The sequence below is a fragment of the Athene cunicularia genome (assembly GCF_003259725.1).
Source record: "Athene cunicularia isolate RWA chromosome 2 unlocalized genomic scaffold, athCun1 chr2_part1, whole genome shotgun sequence".
NCBI classification, from domain to species: Eukaryota; Metazoa; Chordata; class Aves; order Strigiformes; family Strigidae; genus Athene; species Athene cunicularia.
In genome coordinates, this window is record NW_020799095.1 from 38,213,245 (window position 1) to 38,224,641 (window position 11,397).

The window sequence follows — 11,397 nt, forward strand, 5'->3', positions numbered from 1 at the left end:
GCCTTTAAAATTTAAACTTTTTGGATTACAGTCTTGTACATCTATATGATTTTGCTTCATGAGAAGGGTAAGTACATGTGGACTGATTCAGATTTTTTGTACAGGTGATCATTCAGCGTAACTTGCTCCTGTCTCCTCTTACCAAGGACAAATATTTTTCACCAGGAGAGTGGTTAAGCACTGGAACAGGCTGCTGAGAGAGGCTGCCGAGTCTCCATTCTTTGAGATATTTGAAACTCAACTGGGCGTGACACTCAGCTCATGAAACATTGAAGTTGGACTGCTGCGAGCTGGAGTTGAACCAAGCAGAGATCCCTTCCTGCACTCTGAGTGCAGCATTTTTGATATCTCTTCAGTTCCTCCTAATTCTATCTTCTTTTTCCCTCCAGAAGAATTCATCACCGGATTCAAAGCAGGGGAAACACTACTTGCACACCCCATTGGTACTGTGTTTCTAATATTTCCTTCTCTCTTATTCTTTCTAGGAAACTTTTCTTCCTCTTGCTTTTCCCAAAAACAACAATGTAATAGTAATCATGTCTTAATAATCTATGTCATCCTCAGCTATAACAATATATTAGGTCGCATTATTTTTTATCTAAAACAACATTTTTCCATTTTAAAACAGGATTTTCAGAAGACTCTGCTTTATAAACATCATCTACAGCATCGTTAATGTATACTAATGTACAGGAGCTATTAGTAGCAAATTATATCTCCAAAGAACATTTCCAACAGATAATGAAACAAATGTCATTAACAGAGCTTTTCATCTAACAGATCCTTCACGTCTCAAGACAGTATTTATTTACCATACTTTGTTATGGACTAGCACACACTGCCTAGTTAGTCTTCAATTATCACATCAGGTGGAAGAAAAAAAATCCTATTTCTATATAAGCTAAAACTGAAATTGACTTTGAATCTCTGAACTGTCAACAAATTCTTCTCTGAAAAGGCTTGCTTTGCAGAGATTATAAAGTAGGTGTCATCCTTGACACTTGCGTTCTATATTCATCTGGCAGACCTGGAAGAGAAGCGCCGCAGAACGCCGCGCGGGATGGCGGAGGGCTCAGCTGTCACGCCGCCTGCCTCCCTCGCTTGCTTTGCAGGCAGACACGGTGCTGTAGGTGTCAAAGGTTCTCTATTTAAACTCGCTGACAAGCAAAGGAAGAATACTGAGTGAATATGTTAGCAGCCACTATGAACTTGCCTCTAGTAACAGGTCATCCTGACACTTATTTCTGGATGTTTGAAGCAAAGGCCCCGGTTCTACTGAAATTAAAAAAAAAAAAAACAAAAACCAAACCAAACCCAAACACCAAACCCATATGATAAATCCCCATCAGATTTACAAGTTCAAGATTTACTCTGGGAAAATTCAGTGTTAAGAATACATAGAGCAAAGCCCTGCTTTCTGTCAGAATGACAAACTGGAAAGCCACATATGATTATGTTAATCTCTCACTTCAAATCTCCCTCGCACAATTGCATACCAGTGCTTTCTGTGTTTCGTTTAAGAGTCATAGAGTTTACTAACCACTTAATGAAGCTGCATTCCTTAAACCCCTGACAGATTATGTGAAGTTGTTTGGTTTTGAAACATGAATTTGTCATTCCACTGCTCCCTGCCCCAATGACATCTTAGTCAAAAGCCGGTGTGTTTTGAGGCTGCAGGCAATGAAACACACATTTCCTCAAAGCAATTGATTCCGCCAAGCAGCAGCAAAGAGAAAGGCAAAAGAGTGCGGAGAGTAAGGAAGGAGCACGGCTTGCCTTTGCCAAAAAAGAAAAGCGATTTTCAATCAAGCTTATCTCTTTCAGTCCCTTATTTACTTTTAATTGGAAAGAAGGAAGTGAAGAATATGAAAATGTTTTAAAAGACATTTATAAGAGTCCTGGGTAATTGTCTGCATCAAAGATGACAATTTGCTGCATGGCTGATTTCATTTGAAAGGCTTTTCTGATTCTGTGTGTCCCAGAGGCCTGCCAAAACTTTGAAAATGTATCAGGACATAGTAGCCCAGAGCAGCACAGAAAAGAAGGTGCTGTTAACAGTATCCTACTTTCAGCCAGGATGAGGACTCTGCTCCTCCTCTGAAGCTTGAAAAGGCATTGCACTTAGACCCTCCATCTAAGATTGTAGTGTGTTGCACATTTTCTAGCTCACGGCAGAAGAGGGGAAGCAGATGTGGACTTAATGATAGCTGTGCCAGCTGGCTTATAGTAGTAGCAGGCAAAAACCAGAGCGCAAATGGCCCCAGATTCCATTTACCTGAGCAACAACCCAGCTCAGAATTCCTGATGAAAGTCTCAGTTCAAGCACCACAAGCTGTCGGCGACATTCTCAGATGAACATTAGCAAACCCAGGCTCAATTCAGTGTGCAAGCAACGAGCTTCCAAGTTTGAAATGATACAGCTGACAGGTGTTTAAGCAATAACCTCCTCCTCTGTATTCTAAGGCTCAAGATTTATGGCATTTTGTGCCATGAGCAGAGCACTAAAGAAAAATAAATTTCTAACTTTCGGAGCTTGTTCCCATGTTTTCTATTAAGTCCATACATCAGTATGTGTCATTCACCCATAAAAAGTCCTATTAGTCATGTTTACAAGGTAAATGCCATTACTGCTGCTTCTTAAACTACTGAATGATGAAAATCAGACCACAGATTTTATTTTATCGAGTTCTAGGTATTTGCCAGTCCCGTTGATTAGGGTATAATTCAACAGTATTTTACACAACTCAGATACCTTTTTGTCATGTGCCTGCTTAAAAGTCTGAAGGTTGTTATTAAATGAAAGAGAAAGAAGGTAATTACTAAATCAATGGTATAACCCTTGTGATTTGCTTTTCATCTCCTCACAGACATTATGATGAGAAAAATAAAATGAAAACCAGAATAGGCAATTCAAGAAGTCATGTAACAAGCAACAGTAATCCATGTAGGTTATTCTCCCAAATGCCCAGTCAGAGGTCTCAGATGGCTAATGTGGTTGAAATGTGTAATTCAAAGCTACAAATAATATGTTTATGAATCTGGACATGTCCACTGCACCTTGGAAGCAGCTGTGTAAGGAGAAAAAATAAAAAAAAAAAAAAAAAGACAACAGTGTATCTGATTTCAGATAAACAAAGTTGCAAACTAAATTATCTATTTCCTCTCACCAAACTGGAAGCTACAACACTGCAAGGCTCCCAGTTGTCATTTCAAATGTAATTAAATCTAATTAGGATTAGATTTTAATGGTAATCTTGGAATTCTACATTTGCATTGGCTATCCAGTGTATTGATTTACCCACCTGTATGCTACAATAGATAAGAGAGAAATTAAAGATCATACATTATGGATTTACATCTCCATCAACATTACAGGCCAGATCTTGAAATATGCAGCATCCAGTACTAAAATGACTTATGCACATGATTAGTTTTAAGCATATTGCGTTGTTCCATGAACTTCAATACACAGTGCTTATGTTCTCCATTGAAAAGTTATGTTTATGTGGGACTGAGATATTAATTCTTACAGTAGAAAACATATTTATTTCATATAACATACTTATCCACAGTTGCTTCAAATTACATCTATTTCATAAGCAACCTCCCAAACCAATGCAGATACTTTCTTGTGTAAACTCAAGGTTAAGATACAATGTGCATACCACCACATATTTTGTTCTTCTCACCAGTTCCCCACATAAACTCAAACATACCATTTTTATTTGCAAATCCATTTTTATCTGATCATATCAAGGTCTACTTGCTTCAGCAGGTTTTTATTATCAGGCAGCGACTGTCCCTCTAGTATTTCCAGCAAGACATGACTAGATAGCTTGGCCTCCCAACTACTTCCCTTCCTTTCACTGGAAACTAAAGCTGCTTTTTTCCCCTCCTTATTCTCAACATCTTGGTAGCTCAGTTTCTTCTAAAGATGTTATTCTTCAGACACATTCTTTCCTGAGATTGATCACTTGCTGAACATATTTTTTCTATCATAAAGCTTACCAATGAGAGTCCTCCCATACAAACTCACCATAAGAGTGTGGCTGTCTACATTCTTGCAAACAAAATTAATTCCCCCCAAAAGTGACATAATCACAGTGATGCCACTGTCTTACAGAACCACGGTTCAGGAAGGACCATAGAGAAAAATTATATATGGCTTGAGGAAGCTGGGGAAAGGTGAGGAGCTACTACTTCAGCTGCCTGTGACCTATTACTTCACCAGTTCAGTCACTCATCTAGCAACTATATCCAAGCTTGTACACTGGTAGTATGTACAAATGAAGTAGAGGGATCATAAGTGATCAGCAGCACCACAGCAGATGTGTCATTTTGTCATCATTCAAAACCTACAAATAAGAACAATCTCAAACCTACCTATCTTACATCCTGAGGGGTCCACTTTCATAAATAAAAATACCCTGTCTGTGACAGGAGCAAGAAAAGTGGAAAAGAAGGCAGCATATACAATTTTTCTCTCTCAGGAGAGGAATGTCAAAGAATCACATGATGTAGAAGCCCATCAAATTAATGTATCCCTACCAGCAGTAATTACAGGTGTGCTGTTTGAAACTGTGAAGCCTTTCTTAAGGCAGCACTACAATGATTTATTTATCAATTGATTGGTTTTGTCTGGTTGATTTTTATCAAGAAGCAAAATCTCTACTTAAAAATAAACAAAATCAGACTCAAAAAATGAGTCAACATATTTTAGATTGCACTTGGAGAAGTATAAAGATTTTTATAAACTTCTGATGTCAAAACACATACCCACTCAAGCTTTCTCTAGTGGTGAAACAAAAAAACTAGCAGTACTTCATATCAGCTTCCCAAAAACTATTTGCTCAGCTTGCAGTGGCCATCCAGACACCCGTAAATGCCAGCAATGTAGAAGAAGGAACTGCACAGCCTCTTATCTGTTATGGGATTACAGCCACAGGACATGGCACAGAATCCTATTGAAAGGGTAAGAGAGACAGGTATGCTGCAACTATTCAGGTAAAACAAATACAGGTGTAAGCAAAGCTCTGCAGCACCTGCATCTCCTCCAATAGATCAGTATTTCTGTTTGACACTTTTCTAGGTTAACTTCTGCCCTGTATTGATCTGTGAAGAGACTTCTCAGCCAAATGACAACTTTATAGAAATTATTCTGTTCTGCCCTGAAATGTCAATTTGAAAAAAAGAAATACACACATGTTCAGACACATTTATTTCACAGTGAGAAGGGTGAACTTTCAGACTGTCCGCAGCCCAGTATCAGCAAAGGTCCTCTGGAAACAATGGGAGTTGTGTGTGTCAGAGCCACACAGGCTGTACCCTTCATTTTACAGTTCTCCATCATGGTTATGTCAATCCTCTTTATTATGTTTGATACAAGCAGTAAAATAATGGAAGTGTTTAAAAGATTTACTTATGATTTTAACCTGCTAGCTGAATCATTCAGGGATTTCTTGGAAATGATGACTAGATGCTGAATGTAACCCTAGGGTTCTCTGGTGGGAGTTTCCACCTCACGGTACAGTTTAATGAAGATCCCAGTTGCAAATCCTAAGATTTTATCTGAAAGCAAGGAGACTTATTTTTATACATCACATAAGACTCCACTGTATGAGCTGCCAGTTTGCATACAGGCAATAAAAAAGCTCCTTAGACTAAATACAGACATTGGAATAAAGTGGCAGTGAACAGTAATTTCATCCTGCAAGTGTTCTTGCCTATACAACCTAATGAAGAAAGACTATTTTCAGATAAGAGCACTGAAAAGGAAGAAAAAAAGTGAAAAAGGAGAAAAGAAAAAGAACTACAAAGAAATCAGTGTTGCACAAAACCAAAACATCCAATTATGCTTTGATCATAGCTTGAATTTTAAATGTTACCGTCATCATTATTTTCTATCGCACAACTTCCTTCAGTGATTACTCGATATCTATGATATATGTCAGATGTACAGAAAAACAAAGCATGTTATAGGCAGAAGTAGTATTTTATCTTGCAGACATAATAAAGCCCACGTCTCAAACATTACTGAGAAGCCTGTCAACAAAGCAAATCAAGTGCCGAGTGGAAATGAGGCATAATGCTTAATTCCTTCAATAAGCATTTTCCTGCTTGCCGGGAGCACCTCTCTTGGGTAGGCTGACAAGGTGCAAGCTAATTTACAGATCCAGGAGGAGTCAACTGAATCCAGATAGCACTGCTCCCACGTTAATTAAGAGGAGGCTGAAAAGCAAAGTTCACTCAGAAATGGTAGTGAGGGAAAAAAATAACTCAAAGAAATGTTGACTGTTATGAAGAGCAAATAACAAAGCGATCATTGGATCTTCCTATCAGTCAAATTACTGTCATTTCCAGATTTCAAAAGCATCATATTGAGCATACAGACAAGGTTACTTCCTATTTAGCTGGGAGCACCTGATAAAAATTGTATTAATTTCCACTTTTGCACTCATTAACGTCTAGAGCATTCAAAGCCACACAGGAACACCAGACTCCAAGGCTGGAGGGCAGAGAGGAGCTGATAAGCCCCACACCGAGTTGGCTCTCTGGAACATGAAGGCTCCTCTCTTTGGATGGGACACTTTACAAGTCAGCCCATTGCCTGTGTGCCAAAGCTTGCAAAGTGAAGCAACTATCTCACAGGTCCTCTGGGTACTGGGAATGTTACACAGGAGGAAATGAAGGACCAAGGAGCTGTCCAAGCCTTCTAGATGCTGTAAATACTTTCTGACTGAACTCGCAAGACAGTACTCATGGTATCCAACATGCTACTTAGAGCCCATAGAATTTATTGTGTATAATGCCTCAATTTTACCTGTCATTTCTGCTGTATAAAAATGGCAGAGACTGCAGAAAAGAACCAGTCAGCATTTAGTTCTCCTACTTTCCACCCTCCCCCAGCACAGGGTGCAATGCTTTGCTCCAGGCTTGAATCTAGGCAGGAAAATGTCCAGAAGATGAAGGCATCCCCATGGGACTCACAGAGGACCAGGCTAAAGTGCTCTCCTCCTATCTGACACTGACACTCACTGATACTGACACTGTCCTATCCACTCTGGCTCTTTGGTGTTCTGTGGCATATGCTGTCTAACAACCTGGCATTGTTTTGTGTTATCTAAACATAGCTTCTAACTAATATTTTCTGATTAACTGCTTTTTTCCTAATTAACTAATATTTTCTAATGAGTTTTTCTATTAACTAATTTTGTAATATGATTCACAGACACAGAACAACTCTCAAGAACCTACGCAGTTACTACATAGGTTCAATTAATGTTTTACAGGATAAAGAAGGTAACAGGATGAAAGTTAACAGAAGGTCCACTTACATGTTTTCAGAACAGAATCACTGTTAATATATCTTTAAAATAATACTGGTATCTCACTTCAAAATTAAGTAATGAATCACTGCATACACAAAAGAAAACAAATACTGCCTTAATATTGTTTTTTCTTGGAAATATATTTATTTACTCTAGCCAGCTAAAAGAAAGACTGATTTTCTTGCTCTCTCACCCCTTCCCACAAGTGATCAAAGGCATTTGCCATGTTTCACTATATACCCAGAACAGCAGGGTATCACTCAGCAGTCTGCTTCTTTCAGAACACTTATGTCTGCTGGAGAGATGACTCCTTTCAAAAAAACTCACTGCTTGGTAAAAATCAGGTCTTTCACTGTCCCATTCTCCAGACTGTGGGTTCTCAGAGCACACAAACTTATTTAGATCCTGCTTTCCTTAAGAGAAGCATGCTGTTTTTCAATCTCAAACTGATTCATCCTTTTTACATCATGCCTCCACGATACCAAACACTCTTAATAGCAAAGCAAAGAAAAACAGTCATTTAGCAAAACACAAGCTTTGGGTACAGCATTAGGAACAGCAGTTTTAAGAACAAAACAAAATCCAAAATTGTTTGACCTGTCAAAGCACATGTGCACTATTTAGACATCACCACATATTCCTTCCAAGACCAAAGAGTTTGTTGTTTAAAACCAATTTTTCCTTTGCAGCCTCTTTAGCCTGCCAGCCATCTCCTCCTCTTCCATTCTGAACTGCTTCCCTTCCATGACACCACTCATAGGCTCAACAACAGAGAGATCATCATGTATATATTTGTATAGTAAAATATAGAAGTCACAATATAAATGAACAACTAAAAGATGAAACTTCTTTTTATAATTCATTCTACATTTGATTGCAAAGCACTTACCTGAACATGTCTCCTAAGCCTTTCAGCATTCCTTTCTTTGCCTTAATTTTATCCTTCTCTTTATCTCGATCTTTCTTCTTTTCCTTTCCAGCCTTTTTTCTGTCACCTTTATCTTGGCTTCCATTCATCTGTCTCTCCAATGAGTGGGATGGCTGGTCACTTGCTGTGGACACAGATTCTCTACCAGATCTTGAGCTCTCCTCTGTGTCTTCCTCCACTGAAAGCATAAATTAAGAAACATCAGTGAGATAAGAACAAAAAACAAGGACAAGCTTTTTTGTATATTGCCTAATGTATTTTGAAGCAAGATATATGCACAATCACACAATACTCTTTTTCTTTTTTTCAAAATCAGTATCCGCTCATGTGGGAGTTTCCTGGAATGTTCATTAGTACTATTAAACTCTTAAAAGCAAGGAATTCACCTTTGCAGAACTCTCTGCAAAACACGATTCATGCTTTGTGGGTATTCTGAATAATGTATGGATTAATAAAGAGGATTAGCAAAGTGATGTTAATTGGCCCATTTCATTTCGGTATCTAATCAGTTGAGGAGAGCTTTAGAAGTATCTGAAAGAAGAAACAGCAGTGCAGCATGCCCTGTCAGTAAATTCTTAGTAATAATCTCATAAAAATACAAAAGTCATTAAGGACTGTTAACCCTCAATACACGCCTTTAATAGATTTTTCTTCTGCTGCAAGTTACATAATGGTTGTGTTGCACTACTTCATTTCCTGGAGTAGTTTAAGACACATCATGTACCATGATTTCTATTGTTGGTTTTATTCCTAGTTGAGATGGGACAGCCTGGCAGGTTCAGATGGGGAGATTCCATGCAGTGGAACAAGTAAAATACTTTAAAGGCAGATAACATATTTCTTCTCTGTCTCCAAGATGAAGACCTAAGAGTATCCCTAAGCATGACCAATGTTAGATTTAACAAAGCATATTCATTTCAGAAAGTTTGAAAGAAAAATGACCAAAAGAAACAATCCAAAGACTGAAAACTCCCCCAGTAGCTTAGTGAGAAAGAAATAAAGCAGTCCAAGATTGTGGGTCAGAATCCAGAAACCATTTCGACTTCACTTAAAGCCAAATCCAAAAGTTATACTGCATGGCTGGTGAAGCAGTGTCCTTCAAGGAGCTCTAACATTTTAAATTATCACATTATTAGTAGGGCTACACCATCTCCCAATTTTCCAACAGACAGCATAAAGCAGCGATGAGGATCACAGATGCATACTTTGTGCTGTGTCCTAATGAATACAAAGGGTCCAAACAACTTTTGGCAGTAGAAGTTGAAAAATATGGTTTTGCTTTATATATACACAGTCTATGAAAAAGAAATATTTTTTTGTACTCAGTAAGATTAGGAAATGGCCATAGCTTATAGAAGGAAAAAAGAATAATTTTTTAGTTTAGCATACATTTACTACTTATAATTTCTGCTGATACCATTGTTTCTAGACCTCAGCAACTCTTCTATAGCCAAACAGAAGTATCTATAGAAATTTCTCGTAAACTACTGCAGAATATAAACTTGCTTTTCTTAGTCATCATTCATATTCATCTTACAATTCATCGAACCTGAAAGTCTACAAATCACTGACTGAAAGCCATTTGCTATTGTCTCTTCTGTCTCTCAGATACTTGCTGCAAAATACTTTTTATTCATTAATATGACAATACACAGACCTGTCCAGTAGACTTAGTGCTTATTCACATAGCATGTCAGATAAATCTCAACTTTAGAAACTATTTTTAAAAGTCAACTAGTACTCTCAAGTACAAATCACCAGGAAAAAAAAAAAAAACACGTCTTGGCATTTCATGTTAACTTGTCTTCAGGACAGCTATTAGTTAAATAGATGATACAGCTTCTCACTGTAGGCACAGTTTTAATATTCAGATAATCGTATTTTAGAATATTAATAGGCCTGTCCTATACATGACTCTGTACTAGCTGTACTTGTACTTTTTTTGGTCACAGTGTTTCTTAATCAGTGTCTGGGATGATATTTAGTTATTATTAAAAGAGTAGTGGAAAACCACTTTGGAATAGAGATGCTAATTTTTTGCATGTTAATTTATAGCTACAATCTGTTCCAGTTAAAACCAACTAGACATATAAAAGACTGTACTTGCAAACAAATATAATTAGTTAAAAAATGCATTCAATTTCTGACAAATTTTGAAGTCAAATGTTTACTTGGTACTTCATTGCTAGAATTTTAAAGATGAATCAGTTTTGACCTATGGTTGTTCATATTCATATAACAATACATTAAATTAATCCTAAATGTATATTAAGTGTACTGTGCTATGCTGACTTGCTGAACAAATTGTCATAACAATGCTTCCTCTTACTATTTATTTTTCATATTCTATGCCTCACTTCCCTGCTTGTGCTGCAATAAATATTTGTCTATCATACACAGTTTGCTTGCAATTAACTCTGTAGCTTAGACTGAGCCCTGTGAACTAGGTTGCCTGTTCTTCTGGAGTAAACACTGGTGTCTCTAATGCAGTAAATAGATTTCCAGTTTTCTTGAAAGGTCTCAACATGAAGAAACTTGTTTCACTTTATGCAGCACAGTTTGTTCTGCAATTAACATACACCTAATTACTAGTGTTTAGAACAAATGCAAATGCTGCTCAATTAAAATTCAAGCCCAGGCTACAAATGAAACTTCTAATTTTTGTTAAGTTGCAGTAATGACATTAGGCTACTGCAAAATGCAGAATGTATTTGTTTTGGTGCTGTTATTTCCTTCCTTTCTTGCAACCTCCTGCCTCCCCATTCAGGATGCTGAAGCCAAAAATTTAAATTGAAGTATACTTTAAACATCAATTAAACCTGAAAACTAATGTCATTTCATGAACCTCACTGTACTATGGAGAACTACACAAACAGGTATTATGAAGCTATTCTCCTAATTAGGCCATAAAATGGAAAAGATGCACATGAGGAATCAAAGCTACTTAACGTGAAGCTATTTTGCCACTAAGCTTCTAGGCCTCTTATTGTGATATTTAATACAGCCCTAGATTCTAGCAATTAAGATTCAGCAAAAGATTAGAAAGCTTTGTCGATCTCTCCTACTCCAAATGCCTTGTTCTCATTCAAGACACTAAAGATAAACATTTTGCTTCCAGTCAGCTATTTCAAGTATTAAGGG

The 11,397-nt window shown here is 37.4% G+C and overlaps 1 protein-coding gene across 1 annotated transcript in view; it reads right to left on the reverse strand.

The window, feature by feature from the left end:
- Nucleotides 1-11,397, reverse strand: part of PARD3 (par-3 family cell polarity regulator) — a 411,749-nt gene that overhangs the window by 133,298 nt on the left and 267,054 nt on the right. The window contains exon 21 of the mRNA XM_026843423.1: nucleotides 8,218-8,434. Within this exon, the coding sequence (XP_026699224.1) occupies nucleotides 8,218-8,434 (217 nt within the window). The remainder of the gene's footprint in view (nucleotides 1-8,217; nucleotides 8,435-11,397) is intronic.